A 25768-nucleotide genomic window follows, 5' to 3' on the forward strand; every position below is an offset into this window, starting at 1 on the left:
CTGCCTTCCCTGCACTCTTAGAGAACTTCTATCTACGAGGTCTCCCATCCCAACCTCCCCTCATCGCATCCAATCACAGTCTGCCACCGATGTCCAGGGCTGGTTCAGGCCACTCTCAGGGGTCCTGCAGCAGAGACAGAGATGCAGGGGTAGCAACGAGTCTACATAAGGGTCTTAAAGAGGGGTCTGTTGAGAGAGGAGTTGTAAATGTCAAGGACAAGGAGAGGTCCAGTAGCAAACAGGAGGCAAAGGACAGACAGCAGCAGCAGCAGCAACACCACAGCCACCAGCCACCCCAGCCTACACACCACCACCATTCCCACTCCCACCAACAGCACCCACACTACTCACAGCACCCACTACCCCTGGAGGAGGTCAACAGTCGAGCCATGGAGAGGCACAAGGCTTCACTCACGATGGAGTACAGCAAGGAACTCCCTCAGAGTATGGGCAAGCCCCTCAGTGCTTGCTTACACAATGGCAAAATCCAAAATGGTGATGGAGGAACTGGAGCAGGCACCAAAGCCTCCATGTCTAGCTGTGGGGCAGAGGGCACAGCCCTTGGGGCTATAGGGGGTGGGGAGAGTAGCCAAGGGAGACATATGGGGTCCAGCAACACTAGTCGCTGCACAAAAGAGGGGGTAAGCGGGGAGATGAGGATCAGTGAACAACCTTCAGACTGTCTGGAAAGGGGTCAGGCACCACTCCACCACTCGTTGTCTTACTCTGTACCCCCACCCCTACACATGGGTTCTGCAGCTGGAGGGGCACATCCACATCCTCATGCTCACCCCCATACACATCCTCATCCAGGGGGCTTCCACTGCCTTCAGCTCCATCCTAGCCACCCACACCACCCACATCATTCCCATCACACACATCACCACCCAGAGTTCTTTTGCCCGCCCCCTTCTGGTCCTCTGGCCAACCCTGCGTCACATGAAAGGGGGCCAGGCAATGTGGGACGAGAACCTAAAGTCACAGGACCCACATTTGTGCCATCTGTGACAGAACTCGGGGACAAATCAAGTGGACCATTCCAGCTTGGTAACCCTGACTGCCAGGGTCTGGGCAGCGGAGGGGGAGGAAGCAATGCCAAGGACAAGGTAATAGAAAAGAATGGAGGCAGTGGGCACCACAGTAGTTGGCACAGAAAACAGCAACAGCAACAGCAGCACCAATACAGAAAGGCAGAGAAGGCTCCAGACTGGATGCACTCCCAGCACCAACACCTTCAGCCTTCACAGCTTCCTCCACCTCCCCAACAACAACCTCCACCTCCCCAGCAGCAACAACCTCCACATTCCCAACAGCAGCACCCGGTTGTACGATCACGCAGCGCTGAGTGTATCAACAGTGCTGTGGACATGGATGTATTCAGACCCTCACTATCCCAGGGGCCTAAAGCTGGTCACTCTGTCCCTCATTCTGTCAACACTTCTCCTTATAGAGACTGTTCACATTCAGGACCACCACCTAACTCCTCCCCACTTGGAAGTAAAAGCATGGGTCAACATAGTGGGGCTGGAACAGGCCATGGCCCTAGTACTGGCAGTAGCTGCTCCTTACAGAGAGATAGCCAAAAGGTAGCTAGGATACGCCACCAGCAACATGGCCGACCTGGCCCAGATGCTCCTTCTCCTGCTGACTTGACCCAAGGGACTAATCAAGAAATGAAAAGAAAAATGGACATGTCTCCTTATGGTTACAGCAGTGGGCAGCATCAACACCAGCAGCCCACGGTGCCATCCTGGGCTATGAGGCCTCCCCACCACATGTCTCAGCCTGAAGAGGAGCAAAGGAAGTCTTACATGGAGTTGGGGAGCACAGGTGGGCAACACTCCCAGCAGCAGCAACAGCAGCAGCCAGGAATGAGCCTGCCTCCTTCCCAGCCTCCACCTGCACCTCCACTCAGTCAGCAACAGCAGCAGCAGGCTGAGTCCCAGGGTCCAACTCAGGGGGAGAACAGTGCTATGAAAAGCTTACTAAAGTATAGCAACCAGCAACAGCCACTGCTCCTCTCCCAGAAAAGTCCATTTGGGGGGCTGGGAAGCCTCAAATCAAATTCTGCTGGGGGGAGCTGTGCCCTGCAGAGCAACAAACAGACTCTACCTTCTAGGAAGGGCCCAGTCAATGAAAATGAACGTCCTGATTACGGTGGACGCAGTCGAGATATAGGGGAAGCAGGTCATGGAGAAAGTGAGGTGCGGCAGCCACCAGTTGGAATTGCAGTGGCAGTGGCCAGACAAAGGGAGCCGCCTTGTCGTACAGCAGACGGTCATCCCAACAGCCGGCAGGGCAGAGTACATCCTTCTGTGAAAGGTAGGTCTTGATCATTGCCTCATAAAGCTGCAAACAGAGATCCATTTTTCAACTGTGACCTGTTAAAGAAACTCAAAACAGTAAGGAAGATTGAAAAATATTGGTTGTTCAGGACTAGTAATATGAATTTGAAATGTGATAAGAACATGATGAAATAAAGAGGTCAGACAATAGAAAAGTATATAAATGTATGAAATGTAATGCAAAGTCTGTATAATGGGGTAAACCAATAAGTCAGTGCTCTCCTGTCACCCATTGTAGTGTTTTGTGAAATGTGAAATGGTGAGAGATTTGGGAATCCTTACCAGGAGAAACAACTGTGAAATCTAATGGTTAAGTTAATGTTTGTCTCACAGGACCACCCCGCTCCATGTATCCCTCAGATCCCAACACAGAGGAAGAGAGGAAACGGATGAGTGGGGAACAGATCGGTCTGACTTGCTTGGACAGAGAGAGAGATGCATACATCAGGTAAACAAATGACAAGCCATTGCAACCGCTATTCAAATTTGTATTGTGAGATATTGTGTTTGTATTGTACCTCTAGAATGCTTGGCTTCATTTGTATTTCCTTATTTTGTTTCATCGTGATATCAGGGATAATAAGGAAAGGGTGGAGTTTGCAAGGATCCACCCCTCCAACAGCTGTCACGGAGACCTTACGTCTCATCTCATGGTCCCAGGTGGGACTTCCCTCCAGTCTAGTCAATTAGGAGATCCTGCTGCACATTCTGCTCACCACCACTGGATGCCAAGAACTGGAAGCCCATCCCTCTGGATGACAGGACACTCTTATGGTAAGAGAATATTAATTGTTTTGGAACTTAAGATGCTAAAATTGTACTTACTGCCTGTATGTTGCCTCATTTTAGTAATGGTGTGTTAAAGATCATGCGGGAACGGTAGTGCAGTTCTGCTTTTTGCATTCATTAAATAGGTGTAACAAAAGTACTTTAATATGTAACGTGTCATAACTTTGTCATCTCAAATCTGTGCAAAATTCAGACAGGATTTTACATTAATCTGAAGAGAACAGATCATTTCCGATTGAGCATCTTTTCATTTGTTTCAAGTCATGTTTAGAATTGATTTCATGGTTTAGTGATTCTTATGTAGATATTTTTATGTAGAACAGGATGAATACATAATTTAAACTGACATCCTTTCTATAAAGCAGGTATAGGACATACAGCCCTGCATCAGAATCTGCCTCCAGGTTTTTCTGCAGCCATGCCAGGCCCCCTGCAGCCAGTTCTGCCTCTGCCTCAGGACCCCTCTGCCCAGCTGGTGGTCCTGCCCACTGAGCCTCCTGCCCATCCTGCGACCCATCACCTGGGTATGTCATAACTTTGCTTTTGCCTCTGTAAATACAATTGGACCCGTTAAGCACTTTAATTACACATCCATGTACAGCCTCATACATATACAGTATATTATAAATTTACACTCATCACATGACTTGGAATTTGAAATTCACTAAATTTAGCCTATATTTAAGTTTTGTGTGTCTCCTTAATATTATCACAGTGTTATTTCAATGGTCAAATAATCAACCATTAAAACAATCATAATGATTCTGTGAAGACTCCTGATGAGCCTCCATTTAACAGGCACGCACGCGCGTGCACGCACGCACGCACGCACGCACGCACACACACACACACACAAACCACAATTCATTTCACAACATTTGCCATGCACCACCTGCTCAGCCCAGCAGGAATAGATTGGGTCATGGGGCAGAGCTACTATACAGCTACACACACAGATTTTAAGTTTTTATACCTTGTGGGGACTTTACATTGACTTACATTCATTTCCTGGAGACTTACCATAACATCATCCATAACCACTACTATTCCCTAACCCTAACCTTAAACCAACTTGTTTCTTTAAAATTCAATGGTGTACATGGTAGGGACCTGGATTTGGTCCCCACAGTGAAGCTCAGTCCTTATGTCCTTATGTCAGTTTGTAAAAAGTTTCATGTAAAAAAAAAAACGTGTATATATACACACACACGCACACACACATGAGTACCACTCCAGAAGAAGAGGAAGTGTGAGAATGAAGGAAAGATGACTTCTCAAAAGTCACTGTAGACACATATCCAGTGAACAGGCTGTGAAATTGAATTAGCTCACAGTCTTTAACGGTATGTTTCCTTCTCCGCTCAACAGGAGTTCCAGCTGGGAGAGGAAGTGTATCCACAAAACCCTTCCCACAGGAAACATATGTGTATCCAAGTTTATGTCTCTGAACAAGGATTTTTGGTGTGTCAATGCAGAATGGGTGGAAGGGCGAGTCAATTTGGACACAACTGTTGATGAGAGGTGTATTAAATAGGCAATAGAAAATGTAATTTTTGCAGTTACTATAATTTTGATCAACTTCATAAGTGGGACCATATTCATAGCATAATACCAATATCGAATTGTACTGATCCTTAAAGCCACACAATGAGAACAGTTGCTCACACAAGCACAGGGACTAAGCTTCCTGTTAAATTCTTTTGCAGACCCCCCTCTGTTGTTTGGCCGGACAGGTGGGACGAAAAGCTACACTGAATGCTCCAGCGAGATAAACACACATTTCTGGCCTAGTAGTTTGACCTCTAATCATCCTACAGTCACCGTCATCTGTTTGCATTTAATCATTGTCATGACTTTTTTTTTATAGCATTCCAGCAAATTCTTTCTGTTGAGCGAGGGGGAGAGTGTGGGATTACTGCTGCCTGGGGAGATGTTGTTCTGTGAAGTCAAATTTTTTTTTTTTTTTTTGAAATGGTGTGCCTGAAAAGATTTGTCTGTTGTTGCTAGAAAATGTGAATACAATGAATTTTAAATGATTCATAATGGTTTCACTGTTTTGAAACGGTTGTGTGGGAGGTAGATAATGAGAAATATGGATAAAACAATGTTGTATTCTATTGTGTTGTGGATAGTGTTGGTGTGTATGAATCTAAAGGAAACTATTGCTAACGTGTATGTGTGTGTACGTCTTTTGTTCTAAGGTAGTCCCCTTTGTCACATTTCTCCTTCGTTTTCTCATTAGATGTGATGGAGCAGCCAGGGCTGTGGCCCCCTGTGTATAGCGCCCGGGGCCCACCCTCCCACATGCAACATCCCGCTGTGTACTCCCGATCCCAGTTTCTACGGCAACAGGAGCTGTACGCTCTCCAGCAGCATCAACAGCTTCAGCATCAGCACCACAGCTACCAGTCACAGCAACCACAATCGCAGTCTCAACCTCAGCAGCAGCAGCAGCAGCAGCAGCAGCAGCAGCAGCAGCAGCAGCAGCAGCAGCAGCAGCAGCAGCAGCAGCAGCAGCAGCAGCAGCAGCAGCAACAGCAACAGCAACAGCAGCAACAGCAACAGCAGCAGCAGCAACAGCACAGAGCTGCACATGCTATGGACATGCAGCATCAAGCCACTCACAATGCACAGGTGCCTGTAAAGTCAAAATACACAGGAAACATTCTGATTTTAATATGAAGACACTAACATAGATTTGTCTTTCCGCAATTACACAAGAGTGAGCAGCAGAGTGAGTCATGAGTCAGCTTAAATCCTCACATGACTATTCAGTCTATTTTTAATTCCCCCAGTATTTTTGCTGGGATATGCTCATTTTCTCACAGGGATGGAGTGAAACTCTTAATATAGGCTGCAAAGCAAGTAGCTTTTTGTGTCAAAAATGAGGTTGCAAGGAAGTAGTTTTTAAATTGCTAATACACAAACAAATACACACTTTCAGGATTTGTTTGGCCCTTCAGTAAACAGGGAAAATAACTTTATTTTTATGCCATAGATGCAGAAGAGGCCAATCGAGCCCTCAGTTGAACTAGAGGAACTCATTTCTGAACCCAGAACGTCTAAACCTGCCAAGCCCTACTCTTACAACTCATCTCAGAGGAACACCTCTCCTCCTGGGGCCTGTGCTGCTCACCTTTCCCCATGTTGTCAGTCCCCCTCACTGCGACCACATCCAAAAAGCACTCCTTCAACACCATGCCCCGCTCCCAGTCCTGCCGCCGCAGCCCCTCACTCACCCACAATCAGCCCTGCCCCACCTCAGATACCCAAGGGGGCCGAATCCCAGGACAAGAGAGTGGAGGGACAGCCCCCACAGGATTACCCAGAGTCTCTGGAGCCTGGTATGCATAACCAAAAACTTATCCCAATATACATATGTTCCTCAATGTTTTAAGCTGATTTTGGATGCCTTAGATGAACAACTTGTTTGGTTTAAGTATGAGAAACTGATAACGTCAGATGATGCCTGAAAAAGGACGTGCTGCTTGTAATCAATTTAAGTTGCCACTAGTTACAGATGCCAAAAAAAGTCTGACACAGCAACAGAGAAAGGATGGTAAATTCTAGGATACAGCAGCACCTTGAAGATTATACTCCATGGTAATTGGGTATAATTAATAGACACTATTGTTAACGTTCCTTTTTTTCTGCTGGTGTTGTGGTAATATGTGTGGGTGGCTTTGTTGGCAAGCCTTTGACTGATTGAACAGCTCAAAGCTGCAGAAAATGGCTGCCAGCGGAGCTGGGGCTTTCCAGTACTGTTACCTCAGTAATGACTGAGAAACACCTCAGTAGCAGCCCTTGCCTCTCCTCCACCCCCACAGGCACCGCACTCTCTTCATCATCATTAATGTCTAGCTAATGGCCGCTGCACGCCAGAGGAATTGTGTCAGACACTCTGATAAACCAAAGGACTGGCCCACTTCAAATAACATACACACACAAGGTTGCATGTGGTCCTCTACCCTTCCTACAGCTCAGAGATCATGGCAGAGTGCCACTTTAGTTCCTTTTCCTGTTTTTCATCCCTTGTAACCTCAAAGGTAGCAAGGGAGTTAAGTTTAAAGTGGGCCCCAAGTAGAAGGAGTTTCTATTTTAATTGCACCTCTAAATATAAAGCTATCAAAAACCTAGTGCTTTCTGCTGTACATCAGATAGAACATTATAATGATATTATGAAATCATTTTGGGGGAGGTTTAACAAAGTGTTTAGTCAAAACTGACAATATATTATTCTATTATCTATATTTTTTCTCTCTGTAGACTTGCCTCCTGGATACACTTACCCTGGTATTGCCATGGGCTACAGGAACGGGCCCTCCCCACAGGATGTTCGACTGGCTGAGCCAGCCGACCTGGAAGCTGTCCAAGTAGAGCCTGCAGAGCATGCTCCCCAGTCTCTCTCCAATCTCAGGGAGGAGCTTGACTGCCAAGTGGTGGTCAGGGCCCTTCCAGAGCCACTGTCACCTGAGGCAGTGGCGCAGGAACAGGAGGAAAGAGTGGCTGATAAAGTTTGGGATCAGAGGGTGGAGGTGGATGTAGCAGTGGTGACGGCAGCCAACTATGTGCCTAGAGAAAAGGAGGTGGAGGAACAGGCGGCTGCTGAGGAAGTGGTGCTGGTTTGCCCCCCTGCTGAGAGCCCAGTGTGCGAGGCTGCTTCCTGTCCAGTCTCCCTTTCCACAGAGGAGCCTGAAAGGCCAGAAGCTGTCATCACCTTGGAAGAGGAACAGGATGATGAGGCAATGGGTGAGGAAAGCCAGGTGGAGCATACTCAAAAGGTCAACATGCCTGTAGAGCAGCAGCCAGTGATGCCCACCATCATTGAGCTTGACCCTGCTTCCCCTGCAGCCCCTGAGATGCTGTCCCCGGCACCTGAGGGAGCAAAAGACAGTGAGCAGGACCACAAAAACAAGATGACTCCTGATGACGCCTCAGTGGATTTTATATGTATTTCACCAGCCTCAGCTTCTGCCCCCAGTCCATGTCAGGCAAATGTTGTGCCCCAAAAACCTCTTGTGCCCTGCTACTGGAGTCTGGAGCTGCTGATTGCTGCTGCCTTCTGCACAGATGTACCTCCGTTTCCCTTGTTCTCTTTGAGCACCCCATCAGTTGGCTCATCACTGCCCAACCACCACCAGGGCATGGAGCTTCTGAGTGAGCTGGCAGACTTGGAGCTGCAACAGCAAAAGCGCACCTCTGGGAAAAGCCAGGGTGAGGGTCGTCCATCACTCATATGTTTAACATGCACACAGAAACACACTCATATCAGCAGAATGCACTTCTCCTTCGTAATTTAAACTCCTTTTCCTCTGTGTCCACTGAGACAAACTCCCACTCCCCGCTCAGGGCTAGTCGCCGCCACTCTGTGTTCCCTCCCAGATACTCCTGTCTTCCTGCTGGTCTCAAGAGCCTCTGGTGGATTCTAACACATCCCCAGAGAAGCAGTCTGCATGCCTGCTTGCCGTTCCTCCTCTTTGGTGTGTTAAAGGCACTTTTATTTCCTAAAAGGCTGTTCTAACGATGCAGAGGCCTCAGGAGAGGGAGAAGAATCAGGAGGACAGGGCTGAACTACTAGTGAGGGGTACACACCTCCCTTTCTCACTCCCTCTCTCTCCCTTCCAGCTTTCCTTAGGGAGATCTCTGTGTCTCTCCATCATGCTGTTGTTTGAACCATGTGTGCACAAACACACACGCCCAGACACACATAAAACACACACAATTGCTAACATTCCCTTTAACAAAAAAAGAAAGAAAAAAAAGACACACCAATTGGCTTCCCTCTCTCCCAAACATAACACGTTACTGAAAGTTAGCGTGTAATCACAAAAGCAGTCGATGTTTTCAGCACCCAGGAGCATTGCCTGGCTAATTAGACCCCATTGTTTTAAAGTGCCTTTAAAAGCTTCCTTGTTTTTCAAAGAGCCATGTGTTTTTTTTTTTTTTTTGTTTTTTTTTTATTTGTGCAAAAGGATGTTTTGTGTTTACCACAGCATCCTAATGCATTTAACGACTCCCAAAAGACAGTTCTATAAAAAGGGTATCATCAACTAATTCTAGAGTCAGTCATGTCTCCGGGATGCGATACTGTTGACAGCTCAGAGAAGTGGCACGTGTCTTTCAGAGTCACAACAATAGTTTTTACCAAAACAAGACAAGAGAGAAGAATCAGTATTTTTTATTTATTCATGTAAAGATGTAAGAGAGTGTAATGTCATTTCACATTTTTGTGACTATACTTCAACCCCTGTTATTCAGCCTGTAGCTCAGTCCATTAATTCAGATGGTCTAGTCAGTGCCACAAGCAGGCACTGTTATATAGGAAGAGCTTGGCCCATGTGATTATTGTCATAGCAGCATCTGCTGACTGCATATGACCTCTGCTACTGCGTCAAATTGTTTTAATGTGCCCAATTTCTCTGAAGTTCTTTCTTCCTCACATCCACAACCCTCCGCCACGTCTTAACTTTGACATTAGTTTCTTTAACAATTTTTTTTACACAGAGGATTTTTGCTCAATTCTACCATCTCTGAAGCAATCATGCGTGGACAAAATGTGAACCAAATCTTTTTTTTTTCTTCTGTTCCCTATCAGAAGATGAATTGCTGTTTGACCTCCAAAGCCTTGCTACCCTGGCCACGGCACGAGCACTGGAGATGGGCTCCCAGGAAGGAAGCAGCATGGGTTCAGTGCGGCACTACCCAGCTCGCAAAATTCTCAATTTACGTAGGAAATGCAGCTGGACACCTCGCAATGAACCAGTAAGATTGCCACTACAGTTTTACTATTTTAGCACCTTAAAATGAAAAGATGTCTTTGATTGAAATACTTGAGTATATAATGTAATGAAGAAAGAGTGCATTGAATTTTTTTTTCATTTTTCTTTTCTAAAAATGTCCTTTACTTCAAAAATTGAAGGCTGACTTTAGTGTTAAAAATAACCACTAATGCTGTATACTTCAGGTGTGCCCAGCCAAGGGCAGCATGGAAACAATGGACGGTCCTGAGCTTGCAATGCGTGTGAAGTTGGCAGAGTTGCAGCGTCGCTACAAAGAGAAGCAAAAGGAGCTGGCCAAACTTCAGAGGAAGCACGATCATCAGTGAGTATGAATCAATCCTCCTTTACATCAAGCTCATTTCCACCAGATGCAATAAAAGATTTTATAACTAATACAAACTTGAACAAATATGCATCTTTCAGATTGGTTTCCTTTCTGCGTTTGCTGCTACAGCCTGTGTGTAGTATCTTAAGAGTTCCTCTCTGTGTGCATTTGTGTTTACATTTGCATGTGCAAGCAGGAAGGAGGAAACACCTCGCAGCCCAGCACGACGTGGACCGGGGCGGCCAAGGAAGCGGAAACCCACCCTCACTACAGGTCCAATGTCCTCATCCGAGGGCCAAAGAAGAGTCAAGTGAGTATCTCTCAGCCCATCTCCGCTGACTGGCTATAGTCCAGTTTTTCCTGATAAGCCCTTCTGTATCACAGGCCTGCAGGGACTGCATTTCATTGGCATAAACAGGAAATGGGAGAACACAGCTGAACCATTCAAGGAAGTTCTCCTGAACCCTTTTTAATCTAATCAACACTGGCATTAATTGCTTAACAGCATAATTGGTGTGCATTGTGTATGTCTGCTAGTATACTTTGTGTATGTTTGGTATAGGGATTAATAGGTACGTACAAAACCACTCAAAGCTTTCATAGTTTTCAACACAGGTAATTGTAAACCTCAGTGGCTATTGTGCATAATGAGTTGAGCTTGGCTGGGCTGGGATTGGGAGGGAGTTGGCTGCTGGCTGGTGGGGGATGACAGGCAGAGGATGTAATTAGAGTACTGTGAATTCTCCTGTAATCTGTCCCAGCAGTGGGAATGTGACACACCACTGCCATTACAGCCCCACAGGGTCACCAGGGGTCCAAAGGATAACATGATGGTCAGACAGTCCAAGCACTCAGAGATAAGCTGACATCTAGAGCTTTCATGCAGCATGTGTGTATGAAGGGGGAAAATTTGTGGAATAGAGCAGAATAAAAATACATTGGTGTGCAGAGATAAAGACGTTGTATATTAAGCAAACAAGGGTCTACTTTATCTCAACACAGAGTTAGCATTGCTGTTTGGCATCGGCAGGGTCTAGGGGATATAGGTTTGTTGTTAGGCTTCAGTTAGCGTAAGGGTTTAGAAAGGTTCAGAGTACTAAATATCACCTGGCAGTATTCATGCTCTGCATCTTCTCGTCATCCTTCTTTTCTCACTGTGGTGTCTGGGCATCAGTCCACAGTGTTTCCAGCTGCCACTCTGCGATGTCACCTCCACTCTCCTTCTACCCATGTACCCTTGCCCCCATGCCAGGCCAGCACTGATCGGAGCGAGGACACTGATGCTGTGTGACAATGGAACCCAAATGAAAAAGTAACAGGCCAGGGCCCTGCAGGGAAATGCAGTGGAGGGACAGTGGTGGCAGACACGGCGGTGATGGGGTGTTGTACAGGCTATTATACAGTAAACTGCAGTTTGTCTCTCTATTGTGTTTAACTTTTCTTCAAGACAGCCAGGGTGAGCTCCCCTTTGTTTCTGTGGATGTGCATGTACAATGCACCAGGGGATTACATGACATTTCTGAACAGGGCCCGGGCCCACAGAGTAGGGACTGATTAGCCTCATGTACCATTACATGGCAGGGTTATGTAAAAGCATGTACTGCACCTGCCACTCGTGCAACTACAAGACACTGACACTTTGGCAGTATGATGGAGGGCAGTGTGTCAGTGGGTAACAGCCCGGCCTTTTTGTATCACCTTCCTTAGCCTGTTTTTCTTGAACTGCAGGGATGGTGTGTGGTAAAATGAGACATGCATTAAACCCCCCCCTAGCTGTCCATTCTGTGCATCTCTGTAATTAAGTATGGATGCTTCTATGTGCTTATGAGCCTTTCTGCACTCATTGTTTTTGTGTGCACCTTTGTTATACCTATGAGTAAAGCACAAGTCCTTTGTGATGTTGTTCTGATTGGGGGGGGGGGCTAGAGCTAGAGAGAACTACTGCTCGCCAACAAACCCTGCTAATCAATTCTGTTTAATTAGTCACTGTACGCTCAGCCCCACCAACCCCCCACAGAGGGGAGGGACTCTGTCACATTGTGTTTGTCAGCAGCGGAAGGCGAAGCGTGGCGGAATCTGCCTCACAGGGACAACTCACACTTCACTGCCACCTCTGTCACTCTCCTGTCAGTCAGTGGGCCGACAGTCCATCGCCTTCATTCTTTTCAAGTTCTGTTAGAAATGACAAGATATGCATACAATCAAGGCCTACATGCATATTTTATGTTCATGTGCTGTGCTCCTGTACTGAATGCACATAAACAAAGATAGTCATTTGACTCTGAATAATATGTAGTTACAGAATTGCATGTGGTAACGTATGCAAACAAACAACTAACCTGAAATTCTGAGTATACATGATGTGATATGTTACCTTTTACACCTTGCTTACTGGTAAATTTCCTGGGCTGTATGCACACTAGGACAAGGGAAGTTAATCTTTTGTTTGAACATGGCCTGGCTCTCATCTGTGTGGTCTATGGGCAGGCTTCCAGAGGGAAATTCAAGGGCGTTTGGAGTGGTTGGCGTGTGATGCTGCTCAGTGTAGGGGAAAGAGTGTGCCACTGTGATATGACAATGCAACTGGAGAGCTATGATATTCACTAAGAACAATAGAGCCGCATACAAATGCAATGCCTTCCAACCATTCACTGTATATTTCAAAGCTATGCAGTGCCTCATAGACACTCCCTAGATGACGCATTAAGGCTTCTTGTGCCACACTGCCCTCAAACAATCCCAGATTCCATGTTAGATCCAAATTTTTCAAGTGTGTGATTCAGACAGTGGGCTCTCTTCGTCCTTTTTTGTCATTCTGTGCATCAGACAGAGAAAGGAAAGATATTAGATCCCATAGAGAGGTGACTCAGCTCTGTATTCCCCCGTGATGTTCTACCCCTTCTTTTTCTTTCAAACCCCTGCCATTCTTCTTTATTAAATGCCTCTCCTTTGCTTTGACTGACAGGTCGATGGGGGCGGGGCTTGCCCTGTCACCAGAGGACCTTGGAGGAGGCGGAGACAGCCAGAGACGAAAGAAGAGGCCGTCCAGTCGAAGCTTTGAGCGACTCAGCAGCTCACAGGTCAGGGTCCCCTTGTTCTCCTCCCTTTTGTCCTTTATGCAACTATAAATGAAAGAGGCCACTCTTTGTTTTTTTGCATTTGATATATTCCTTTGTTGCACACTATTTATAATTAGGTGGTAGCCTCAGGAGTCAAATCCTCTTCTCTCCATATTATCTTTTTCTTCGGGGCTTTGACTTCTTTTTTCCTCTGTGTGTGAGCAAATGAGAGCCCTCTTCCTCTGACGTTCTAATGCTTTTGTGGCTGCTATGACTGGGACTGTAACTGCCTCTCTCATCTCTCTGGTGCAGCAGATAAAAGCACAGGGCTGCAGAAAAAGTAGTCTTCACAGCATCATCAGCTCCAAGCTGGCCGGTGATGTGGCTCAGCTCAAACAGAAGACCCAGGGTAAAAAGAATCTCTCAGGGACAGGCTCCAGAGACAAGGACATTTCACCCTGCAGCTCCAGCCTGAAACATGGACATAGAAGTCAGGGCACAAGCAAAGTTGAGTCCCGGCGAGAGTCTGGGGGGCAAAGTGACACAGGTAGATACTGGCATTTCTACAGTGCTGATTGTATCCCATGCGTCTCATTTTAATAAGCAGTTTTCAGTTCCATATCGTTAAATCCCTAAAGTACCACCGACAGTTTATAAGTTGGACTTGAACTGATTTTGCAAACTATCTCAGCAGCCAGTGTGGACAGTGGCCCCCAGGAGAGCTGGACTGGACTGGTGCGACGTGGACGTAAAAAAGAATCCACCAACCTGACACAGGGTTCTTCCTGTCTGAGCCAGCCCAGGGGAAAAGCTCACCATGGCAAGAGACAGGAGGCAATGGAGGAGGGAGAGAGCTCCCCTGCAGAGAGTGACTCCTCTGATCAAGGTGAGGCACTGAATACCGAGACTGTACAGTTTATACAGTGATGGGTAATGAAACTGGCCACAGCAACGTAGTATGGCTCGGTGGTAAACATTAGCTTCCAGTAATGGATTCATGGCTTTGACCTTTTCTGTATGCTATGTAGCCAAAGTTATTAAAGTGTTATCTGAATGATGGATGTTGTCAACTATGCTCTTTGTGGCTGAAAAGGCTAAATATTAACCCTACACAGAAATGCAAAATTAGTAAGGGCTACAGTGCATAAATAACATCGAAACTGTTTAAAGTTCAAATTGAAGAAACAACCCTAGACATTTACGCATGACTGACCAGAGCATTGCTAATGCATTGAATTGGATCTCATTTTAGGACATGCAATGTAACTTTAATTCCAGTGTCCATTTTGTTTATTTGTAAATCACTTTAAAATCAATCAGAGGTGTGTGAAAATGTGTTGAAGAATGTCTTGTACCACAGGGTTTTGCATGGACACTCGACACCTCAGAGATTAGGCCTTGTTGGCTGGTCTGGGGCCGATGTACAGCCACAGCTGTAGACAAGTCTGGAGACTAGGTCAATGAGCTGCTTGAGAAAATGTAGTGATAAACACACACATACTTACTCACTTCTACTCTTCCTAGCACACTAGCTCTGCAGAATGTGGGTTCACACCAGGAAATACCACTGAGCCAAAGCACTTCATATATCATTTCTATGAACTGTTAAACTATTTACTTAAATGCTAATGAAGTGCCTTTGAAATGATAGAGAGAAGGTTAAAGAACTTCACTGGTTAGTAATGACTTCAAGTCAGGGATCCGATAAGCCAAGTGAATTCCTAAAACCTACCTAATAGTAGCATCTGTATGCTGTATTATTTATCTCCATTAGAAGATGAAGAAGAGGATGGCAGTTATGATACTGATGAAGGTCAAGACTACAGAGCACAGCCCCCAAGAGACCTTATTTCTAGCTCCTCCATGACAGGTCCGAGTCCCTCATCTGTTGTAAAACTGGAGGCCAATCAGAAAGCCAGGAACAAAAAACAGAGACAGGAGCTGTATGGTAAGACTGTCCTTTGAAACTGATTTATGTCAGGAATCTTCATAGGAAACATCTGTTTTGTGTTTTCTACTCCTGTCTTGTTAGCTTGGTCTGAGTCTGTTTCTCTAATTGAACTGCACAGGCTCCCACAGTCTGTCTGGAGCGGAGGGGGAGGTTAAAGTAAGGAAGAAACCACCCTGTAGGGTGGGTCTGTCTGCTGCAGTCAAAAAACACCATGAAGATCACTGGTCAGAAGGGATTAGAAGGCCATGTGGACCCAGGTCTAAGGAGCCCCGGTGGGGGAGCCTTGGAACCAGAGGCAACCGCTACCGGAGGAGCGTAGGGCTGGTCACTTTCCCGACCACCAGTGAAAGACTAAAGAGGGCGACCCGCAAGAGCACCATGTTGAGAGGAGCAATCAATAAGGTAAACCATTTTTTAAAGAAAAAAAAAAAAGTCAAATTAATGGCTTTACATATCACATTTTTACACTCAATTTCAATTCAATTCAATTCAGTTTTATTTGTATAGCACCAAATCACAATACAAATCATCTTAAGGCACTTCACAAAAACAAAAAACCCAACAAATCCCTTATGAGCAAGCACTTGGCGACAATGGAGAGGAAAACTCCCTTTAATGGAAGAAAAAACCTCCAGCAGAACCAGGCTCAGTTTGGGCGGCCATCTGCCTCGACTGGTTGGGGTGAGTGGATAGAGGAGAGAAAAGAACAGCAACAATAAACAACAAATAGACACTGCAGGTTGGTGGGGCCAGTAACTGCACATCAGCAATATACAGCGCCAGGACCAGGGACACCTGCAGAAGGTACAGAGAGAGAACAGAGAGAGAGGGAGAGAGAGCACAAACTAGGGGAGAGAGAGAGAGCACAAGGTTAGTGACATTCATTGGTGGAATATACATGTGAGGTGGGAGGAGAGGAAGGGAGGGGAGGGTTAGGGTAGGGGAGCTCAGTGCACCGATGGTCTTCGGGCAGTCTAGGTCTATAGCAGCATAACTAAGGGATGGGTCAGGGTTACTTGAAGCCAGGCCTAACTATATGCTTTGTCAAAAAGGAAGGTTTTAAGTCCAGCCTTAAAAATACAGACAGTGTCTGCCACATGAACCCAGACTGGGAGCTGGTTCCATAGGAGAGGAGCTTGATAGTTAAAGGCTCTGCCTCCCATTCTGCTTTTGGAAACTCTGGGAACCACAAGTAGACCTGCACAAATATGCTCAAAGCACTAGGTTGTTTTCCATTCACCCATTTTTGCACACATACTCACCCTGCAAGGTGCTGACTGACCATTGGGAGTAACTTGGAGTTCATTGTCTTGCCCAAGGACATTTCAAAAGGTGTGAGACCTGCCGAGAACAGGAATCACACCACCAACCTTCCAGTTACAAGGCAACTGCTCTGAGCTACAGATCATTAAGAATGAAAAAATTCTATATGAAATAAATGAGACCACTGAGACCATCTGAAACCAAGTGCTTGCAAAGGTATGTCACACACTCACCTGTCATCTTATCAACTTTCACAGAGGAGAAGTTCCTGGTCAGTTGGGGAGCCATCTTCACACAGCGAGCAGGGCAACAAGGACCGAAGGAGCAAGGACCAACAGGTACCAATCACAGCGAATTGAAGAAGCACTCAATCCTCACTCAGGAAGCTACCAAACATTAACCAATCCTACAAAAATGCCTGTCTTCATACGTTCTATTAAAGATTCTGGCAATGTCGTACTGTCCTAGATTTCTCACCCTGTGGACTGTTACTGTAGAACTATTAAAAGTACTTAGCACATTGCACATAGCCCAACCTCCTGCTGAGTAATCTTAGGGGAGAAGAGGATAGGAAAGGAGATGTGGGAAAAGGGGGGAGAGGGCTGGGAGCTCACACCTTCTGCTGTGACAGAATGAAAAAATGGTGGAGTAAAATGGCTACTGATAGGAGTTACGGGCACTGTTAAGTCCCCTGTGGTTAATTGCTACTTTGAAGAACATGCTGAACAATTTCCTCTTTCTTCTATCACACTTTCTATCTCCACATTTATATTTTTATCCAAAACCTGTATCTATTTATTCTTCTGTCTGTCCCTTCTGTTATATTCTTACAGCCAAAGGGACGAGCGGTGAGCCGGCTGCTGGAGAGCTTTGCTACTGATGAGGGCTTTCTGATGGATGGCAGCAGCTTCTCAGAAGAAGAAGAGCACAGCAGCTTTTCATACAATAAAAGCCCTGAAGGTAATACATACAACTGCTATGTTGCAGCAGTGTTAGAAGAAAGTTTTAGTGTTGCTGAAATATTAATTGTGATGTTTTCTTTTCCATTTGCAGTTCCTAACTGTGTCCTGACCAAAGAACTTTTAACTGATGGACTGAAGGTGCTGATCTCTAAGGAGGATGAGCTTCTCTACGCTGCCAGGGTCCATACTTTGGAGCTCCCAGACATGTAGGTGCACATGCAGTGGTTTAAGTGATCATTCAAGTGTTTTTAAATGCACATATAGATAAGACAATACTACATTTTAAACAATATATTTTTACTTACCAATTATTAGATGAAGATTACTAGTCTTTCAAAGTAATTCTTAATAATGGTGTGCTTACACCTTTTATTTGCCATTTTTTGTGCATTATGCAAAGTTGCTTCTGAGGCAGAACTAGAAAGTAATGTCAGGAAATCAAGCTAGTCTTGTTTTCTGGTAGTCAGTAGTCAGGAAAATTTGGAATTTTGTATGAGAGGACTAGAAGTTTTTATGATTGTCTATTTTTTTTTTTTTTTAATTTCTGATCTGTTTTTTCCTCCACATCATCCCATACCTAGCTATGAGTGTCAATAGGGTTTAAGAGGCAAAGAGATTCTATAACAACAGCAGGAGTGGGAATAAAATATGACATGGAAGCTGGGCAAGAGTAATATAAGCATCTGAAAATAGCCTCATCTTTTTTTCTCTCTCTCTCTGTTGTGGTTTTTATCTAGCTTTAGCATTGTTATCGACGGTGAAAGAGGAAACCGCCCAAGAATCTATTCTTTGGAGCAACTGCTGCAGGAAGCTGTAAGTTCACCTTGCTGCATTAAACTGTTCTTTGTTGCCAGAAATGCTATTACTTCTTTACTCTTCTAGGTTAATCAAAATTTATATTTAGCTAAAAAGATTCCTTCATAGGCTTTTGCATCTCTCTAGTGCCTTCCAACTATTCCGTGGCTCAGTCTGTTTAAACAAGCTGTGTGTGGGGTTTTTTTTAATCCCAACCCCACCTGGATCCATTCATGTTTTGGAGTTTAAATGGGAGATAATGTGCATCTACAGCTGCCAAAATAATGGAATTATTAAAGAACATGGATTGACAAAGACAGCATATGAAGAGAGGCTAACTAAAGTATAGGATTATCCAACAATCATAAGCCAGAGGTCTGTTTCACAGTGAAATTCTTCACCCCTTTAAGTTTATTTTCTTTTGTAACACAGCTGAAGTTTTTTTTTAACCCTAGACCACAAGATTATTTGGATTTGTAATTCTTGCTCAATTTCATGTTAACATACAATTACAGTTTACCTAAGTCATTCATGTAATGAGATGTAATTATACATTGTAGAAACCAATGCACATTCTTGGCTGTTATTCATTTGCATTTAGGTAACCTGTGCTTTCTGCTTTGCTTTGAATCAAGAATAGTGATTTAATGTTTACTGCAGTAGGTGACCTTTGTCTCATTGTTTTGATTGAGGGGATGCTGGTCTCTATGCAGTTGTAGCATCTGTCATCTATCATTTACCATATCTCCAATTGCAGAAATAAGTGTTCATATTGCCAAAGAGGGCACAGGACATGGTGTTTGCCCACAATGGTGTCTCTGATGACGATAACAGTGGAGGAGTAGAGCAGAGTTTAACTGGTGTGATTGTGCCCTGGATTACTGGCTTTCACTGTCATTCTAACAAGGGAAGGGAGAAGCAGCCAAGTGTGCAAGATAACAGTGCCTGGATGTTATCTAACATACTTTTGAGCTAATAGTTCATCGTAATTTATTGAGCGTTTAAGTAGTGATGCATAAGTCCACACAAATTCGAGTAGACATAACAGAATTTCCTGATGGCTTTGGTGAAGTGAGATTTTTGCTTCTTGTTTAAAAACTTAACTGGCACACAATATTCAGTAAGTAGTTTGAGTTTGTTTCTTTTGTTTAGTTTTTTTTGTGTGCAAAGTTAATATATTACATGTGCATAGGGTTTGATTATTTTAATTCCAGTTTACTACTATTTTTTTTTGTATTATATTAGGTTTTTTGTGGTTTAAGTATAAATCCAGTAACACTATCACAAAAGGTTTCTATTGGCTACCACTATTGACCACTTATACCTAGCTTGCTTATAATATGATCCATGTTCCCACAAAGCTTTCTTGAAGTGCAATTTTTTTCACACTAGTCTGTGAAACAGCAATAACTCCTGCCCCAGCTGGGACAAATGCATGACTGTTGTGAACATATGCAACATGTCCTCTTACCTGTAGGTGGAGGTGATCAGTTTCAGATGTAGGTTTCTTAAAGCTCAGTGTGTGTTTCCATAACCACTGCATTCACCAAATATGGTGTTGCTGGAAGAATGTATACTGGTGTTTTTTTTCTGCACTGAAAAACAGACAAAACAAAACACAGTTGATCCAATGTCTAAATGAACAGTTGACACAGACTGATTAGATAGACATGATAGACATGATTATTTTTATGTGGAGGTTATCCCAAACAGAAGAGGTCAGCCTTTTCCTGTTTTATGCTTTGCTCTACGACACTAGATGCAACACTCAGACAGCAGCTTGCACATCAGATATCAGGTTCAGGTGCAAGAAAGCAACAATGTGTAAAATCGGTCTTATAATAGCTAACAGTGTCTGTATTTATGTACTTGTGTGGAGCATGTTTGGTACCCAACTCTCCCAGCAGTTCTACACCAGGCACTTCTACCAAATTCAGTCTTATCTAAACTTTATTCTTGTCTCACCAGATAGCAGCTGGCTCTAATTATGCCACACTTCCACTTTCTTGTCTTTAAATTAGTTCAGAAGCCATTTATTTGTTTCTAATACCAGTACCCCTATTTTCCCTTTCCTTCTCCCTTCCCGATGCACACACACATTCACACCTCATCAGTCAAAGGGTCCCTTGCCATGGCAACAGTAAATGAAAGCAACCTGAAAGAACCCCCAGTGAGTGGCGGATGCTGGGGCTGCCTGCATTGTTGGAGGGAGGATCTGGCAACCTGCAATCACAAGCTCTCTATTCAGGCCCTCTTTAGTATTACTCAGCAAGTCAGGATTTACTGCATCATGGCTTCCGTTCTTTTCAGCTCTGACTGGCACATTGGCATGAGATAAGTGCCGCTTAGAAACGTGGCACAGTGGCTACCCATGCACAATGCTCCATTGCTCTTGCATTATGTGTGTGTGTGTATGTGTGTGTGCACGCACATGTGTGTCTGTCAGTGTGTGTGTTTGTAAGCAGTCTGTAATGAATCTTAATTGTGTTTTGGTCTGGCTTTCAGGTCCTGGATGTACGTCCAGAGTCGGAGGCTGTGCTCAGTGAAGGAACCAGGGTGTGTGCTTATTGGAGCGAACGCTCACGCTGCTTATACCCAGGTTATGTTCGCAGAGGTGAGTCATTTTTTTCCATCTGAATGCCTTGCGTATCTTAAACATTGTATTTAATTCTATGCACACAATAACTTGTTAGCAAATTTGAGAAGGTGCAGTTTTGTCTCTTGCAGGTGGTTCATCTGAAGAAGGGAAACAAGGAGGAGTGATGGTAGAGTTTGATGATGGAGATCGAGGGAAAATTTCTCTTCCAAACATACGCCTTCTGCCACCAGGATACCAAATTCGCTGTGGGTGGCTCTTCACTCTAACTAGAAATTTGCCCTTTCAAGTTGCAGTGTACTGTCTAAATGTAACTAATCACTGGTAATCTTACCCCATATCCTTTAGGCGAGGAACCATCTCCTGCCCTTTTGGTTCCCAGTGGAGCCACAGCCAAGAGAAGCTCCAGTCTGGAGCAGGCTCCTGACAGACCTCCTGATAGACTCCACATCACCAATGCTGTAACCAACAGCCAAACACTAATGGTTCACAAAAGAAGACCAGGTAAGAATCAAGCCCAGAAGAACACCTTAAATTGCCTAGAAGCTGGAAATTTCTAAACAAAAACAAATATTTATATGTAACAGAATCACACATTTACCTAGTATGCTAGTTCCAATAAAATAATCTAAGTTAAACAGTGAGTACACTAATGCAAATATCAAAACTAAACACTGAATACCTACCCAAAGAATGAACAGTTAAATATGCTGGTCCCAGCCCTACAGTCAACAATTTGACTCAATGTGAAGACAAACTGAGTAGCAGTAGATATTTTACAGATAGTGGAGCCAGTGTTTTGGACTATGACCAGTTTAACTGGCACATCTGTTCAGTTTAACAGTGTACAGTGTTAAACAGTGATTTAAATTAACAAGCTGTAACCTGGAGTCTGTGCATTCTTGCTGTGAAAAAAGCCAACATGTAACTAAATGCAGTACATCAGTTTCACTGTGTGCCAGTGTCATGCTTCATCATTTGTAGTATACTGAAACAATTGCAAATGCTTTCTTCATTTTAGGGAGACCAAAGGGTACTGGGAAAAAACAGAAGCAGCAGCAGCAAGTTGAGAATGCAAATAAAAATCCTTCACTTTTCATGGATTGGTCGTCATTGGTCAACACCAGGAAGAGGACATCTGACAATCTGTTTCAGCTCAATGGGGCACCCAGAAAGGTTTTGAAAAGCAAAGAAGATGACCTGTTCCCCTTGCCTCAGACCCAAACACTGGCCTCTATGCCAGCCAAAGGCCTTTTCAGCAGTAGTTCCTTTGAGGTGGACTCCTTCAGCAGCATTGCAAATGGTTACTCCTCCTTTTGTACTCAGTCTACAGGGCCAGCGCCCAGCTTACCTCTGGGCCCCAGAAGTGGACTATATAGCCAAAAGCGCAGGCAGGATGAGATGGTAATACCAAGAGGTAGGAAGTCGGGACAAGAGTTCCTTGTCAAGTTAGATCATGAAGGAGTGACCTCTCCAAAGACAAAGAACAGCAAGGCACTGCTGTTGAGAGGTGGATCTTCCGGCATGAGTGGAATGCCCAGGACAGAGACTTACTCACACCCAGTCCTGCTGGTTAAAGACAATAAAAAGGGTGGTTCCTCCAGAGTAGAACTTCTCCTGAAAGGAGTGACACCCCAAAGGAAGCCCTCCCCTTTACGTCTGGGGGAATATGGTGACTTGGGCTTCAGCTCTCACAGAGAGTGTCACAGCTCTTACTCTGATCTGGATGATGAAGAGGAAGAAGAAGAGGAAGAAAGGCGGAGGGCAACACTGGCTGCAGCCTCAGGTGGACTAAGGACAACTGGCCATTTCCTTTCTCGTCTCTCTGTCTCCTCTACCTCTTCTGGTTCTTCCAGCTCCTCATCTTCAGGCTCTTTGTCCAGTTCCAGTCTGTGTTCCTCCGACAATGATTCATCCTACAGTTCAGAGGATGAGGACAGTTCTACACTAATGCTCCAGAGTTGTCTGTCTTCCCACCAAGGACTCTTGCAACCATCAGAACCTTCTACTTCTTCAAGGCCACACCAGCACTCCTTTGTGGCCAAAGCTGTGGCTGTTTCCAATGGAAAAGGAGGTCCCCAGGACCAGGTCTCCAACAGCAAGTCCTTAAAGAGGAAAGAATGCACCAGCTCCACCTCCACCTCTAAGACATCTAAGGAATTTATAAAGAGACCTAGGATGCTTCCAGATGACACCTCATTTATTCCAAGGCCGAAGATGTCTGCATTCCTTGCAGGACGACAAATGTGGAGATGGTCAGGAAACCCTACACAGGTACGTCCTATTGTATTAGATACTAATGTAGCAAATTTTTTAGAGGTGAAAAATAAATAATTGTAGTCATTGTTATAGAAGTTTGGTCAATCTCTGGTTTTCCACAGAGACGGGGTCTAAAGGGCAAGGCCAGGAAGCTTTTTTATAAGGCCATCGTACGAGGCAGAGACACAGTGAGAGTGGGGGATTGTGCTGTTTTCCTCTCAGCTGGACGCCCTAACCTTCCATATGTAGGTCGAATTGAGAATTTCTGGGAATCCTGGACTTCCAGCATGGTGGTGAAAGTCAAGTGGTTTTACCATCCTGAAGAGACAAAGCTAGGCAAGAGACATCGAGATGGCAAAGTAAGTTACAATTTTAAGGAGATTATTAGTTGTTATTTATAGCATAACTGCTTCAAATAACACAGACATTATTTCTTCTTAATTGGTTCATAAATATAATGATGCAATTAGCTCTGTTTTTCTCCCCAAATGCAGCATGCCCTGTACCAGTCGTGTCATGAGGATGAGAATGACGTTCAGACAATCTCCCATAAGTGCCAGGTGGTGAGCAAGGAGGAGTTCGAGTGTCTCACTCACAATAAGAAGCCGAACAGTACCTCCTCAGACCTCTACTACCTGGCTGGGACATATGACCCCACCACTGGTCAGTTGGTCACAGCTGAAGGGGTTTCCATCCTGTGCTGAACCTCCATGAAGACACTACTGAAAAGACTCCTCTGGAAGAAGGAAAAAAGTTCATGACTTTACTTAGAAGGCCATCCAGCCTTGGAAGTCTACAGGAGTTTCCTGGGTATGCCTCAAGGACCCATGGACTAAATGTTAGCACCAAAGCAGGGCTGTCTGAGGTTACACACTGGAGTCATCCAACCTTTGCAGAAGTAAAGGGGATGTGCATAACTAATTGATTCTTTTAAGAAGACAAAAAGGTGTTCCAGGGCATCAAAGAATTTGATAAGTGACATTTCTATTGGCTCACTAATCTTTTTAAAATACCCCATACGATTGACAGATTTACAACTGGTTTTAGGACTCATGCTTCCAGCTCCCAACATATGTTACCAATGAAGAGCTGAGAGTGCACTGGATGCTGCAAAGTACCATGAGGCTGAATAGTCTCTAGGGACCAATTCTTTAAAGGTAGCCTTACCTGAGGGAATGGAAACAAAAGTGAGGCATGGGGGCTCTCTCTATACCTCTTCATTCCAGGGAAGTTGAAAACATGTAAAGGATGTAAAGTTGATGTCTGTAAATATCTTGAAATTTTGCTAATCAAGCCATACACTTCAGTACCTCTCACCTGTCTTAACTGTTCAGGTGTACATTGTACAGTTCAATTATTGTATTGTTGTCTGTTGTCTATATGTACATAAAAGCTATTTTATATAGGAGTTTATTGTATATATGAGATGTATCTTTCCATGTTTGCGATTGATTTATTTTTATATGGGTGGTAGAATACATTACCTTGTTTTTCCTTTGCTTTGGGAAGTCAAGATTGAAGATGTTAGTGTTGCACTGCATATGCCCTGCTGACACAGACAGAGCACAGACAAAGACAGAAGGATTTAGTCTATAACAGGACAAACCTCACTTTCTGGGAGAGAGGGGTCATCCTGTTTAAAAAAAGAAAGAAAAAAAAAGGTCAAGTGGCTTTTTGTACAAGTGTTCTGTTACTTAAAATTTTTGTTAGTCTATGTTTAAAGAAAATCCTTTTTATTTATGTAACTCTCAGTTGGTCATCATAACAAGGCAGATTTCACTGGGCTGCTATCACGGGTCGAATATGATTTAAAAATTATTGATATGAGTATACCATTACCACAACATTTTTGTGTGATGAGTGTTCTGGCATCACTATAATCATGTCCACACAAATCAATTTAAAACAAGACCAGGTCTTTTAATTAAAATGTGGCAAAGGTTTAGCACATTATGACCTACAGAATACCAAAGTGTCTTTAATATCTTTATTTCCTTTATTTAAATTTAATATATGTCAAGCACCTATACTGAACTCAAATCAGAAATCACTGGTAATTAAAGAATACTTGTCCTCGATTATGTGCATATATATTGGCATATATTGGCTTTGCATTGTGACAATGGTTTCTTGCACACCTACTTGCAGTTTTGTTTAGTGCAAAGATATGCAGCAAAAGGCCACCTGGAAGTGTGTGAAGGTCAAGGTACTGACAAAGTAAGATGTTGAGTACTGACAATTTGTTGGAATTAGTCTATTTTTATTTCATCAGCCATCTGTGTCAATTTTGTACAGTACACGCACATACTCAATGCTAACTGTGAAGGACAATCAGATTCACAAAGCAATGGACATAGAGTAAGTTCACTCAATCTGAAAATTACTTAAATTAATTTAATTTGTGCCAAGTACATTGTGTCTATTTTTGTCTTGTTTGATATGCAATCCTGAGTATTCTTTGTTCACAAAGTTTTATTTTGTTCGCCAACATTTTATTTATTGTCAATGTTGCTGTTTGTTCATGCCAAGAGCGCTTTATCAGAATGTGACATTGTTTTTTCTTGGTGTGATGTCGCATTTGCATTTCTTAAATAAAACTGGTCTTGTAGAGGCCATCTAGTGAAAAGAAATAAAGGAACACTGGA

The 25768-nt window shown here is 44.1% G+C and overlaps 1 protein-coding gene and 1 long non-coding RNA gene across 10 annotated transcripts in view; one reads left to right on the forward strand and one right to left on the reverse strand.

Moving 5' to 3' along the window:
• bahcc1a (BAH domain and coiled-coil containing 1a) overlaps nt 1–25768 on the forward strand; it is a 61803-nt gene extending 36035 nt beyond the window's left edge. For 3 of the 9 annotated variants that reach the window (XM_026324328.1, XM_033325327.1, XM_033325331.1), the window contains 25 exons: nt 22–2322; nt 2679–2793; nt 2920–3119; nt 3497–3658; nt 5377–5768; nt 6133–6478; nt 7401–8348; nt 9730–9896; nt 10099–10235; nt 10435–10548; nt 13204–13318; nt 13610–13844; nt 13989–14183; nt 15072–15245; nt 15367–15650; nt 16769–16849; nt 17345–17471; nt 17565–17679; nt 18211–18286; nt 20774–20882; nt 20996–21112; nt 21213–21368; nt 21886–23138; nt 23246–23482; nt 23618–25768. In XM_026324328.1, coding sequence (XP_026180113.1) covers nt 22–2322; nt 2679–2793; nt 2920–3119; nt 3497–3658; nt 5377–5768; nt 6133–6478; nt 7401–8348; nt 9730–9896; nt 10099–10235; nt 10435–10548; nt 13204–13318; nt 13610–13844; nt 13989–14183; nt 15072–15245; nt 15367–15650; nt 16769–16849; nt 17345–17471; nt 17565–17679; nt 18211–18286; nt 20774–20882; nt 20996–21112; nt 21213–21368; nt 21886–23138; nt 23246–23482; nt 23618–23827 — 8366 coding nt within the window. In that variant the 3' untranslated portion in view covers nt 23828–25768. The remainder of the gene's footprint in view (nt 1–21; nt 2323–2678; nt 2794–2919; nt 3120–3496; nt 3659–5376; nt 5769–6132; nt 6479–7400; nt 8349–9729; nt 9897–10098; nt 10236–10434; nt 10549–13203; nt 13319–13609; nt 13845–13988; nt 14184–15071; nt 15246–15366; nt 15651–16768; nt 16850–17344; nt 17472–17564; nt 17680–18210; nt 18287–20773; nt 20883–20995; nt 21113–21212; nt 21369–21885; nt 23139–23245; nt 23483–23617) is intronic. The other 6 variants (XM_033325329.1, XM_033325328.1, XM_026324332.1 and 3 more) reach the window with 6 other exon arrangements.
• On the reverse strand, nt 16127–21650 carry LOC113140495 (uncharacterized). Its single transcript, XR_003296652.1, has 5 exons — nt 21551–21650; nt 21199–21343; nt 19740–19863; nt 16745–16799; nt 16127–16589 (listed from the first exon to the last, which is right to left on the reverse strand). It is a non-coding gene; the product is annotated as an uncharacterized LOC113140495 (long non-coding RNA).

Source organism: Mastacembelus armatus, chromosome 8 (genome assembly GCF_900324485.2).
Source record: "Mastacembelus armatus chromosome 8, fMasArm1.2, whole genome shotgun sequence".
NCBI lineage: Eukaryota > Metazoa > Chordata > Actinopteri > Synbranchiformes > Mastacembelidae > Mastacembelus > Mastacembelus armatus.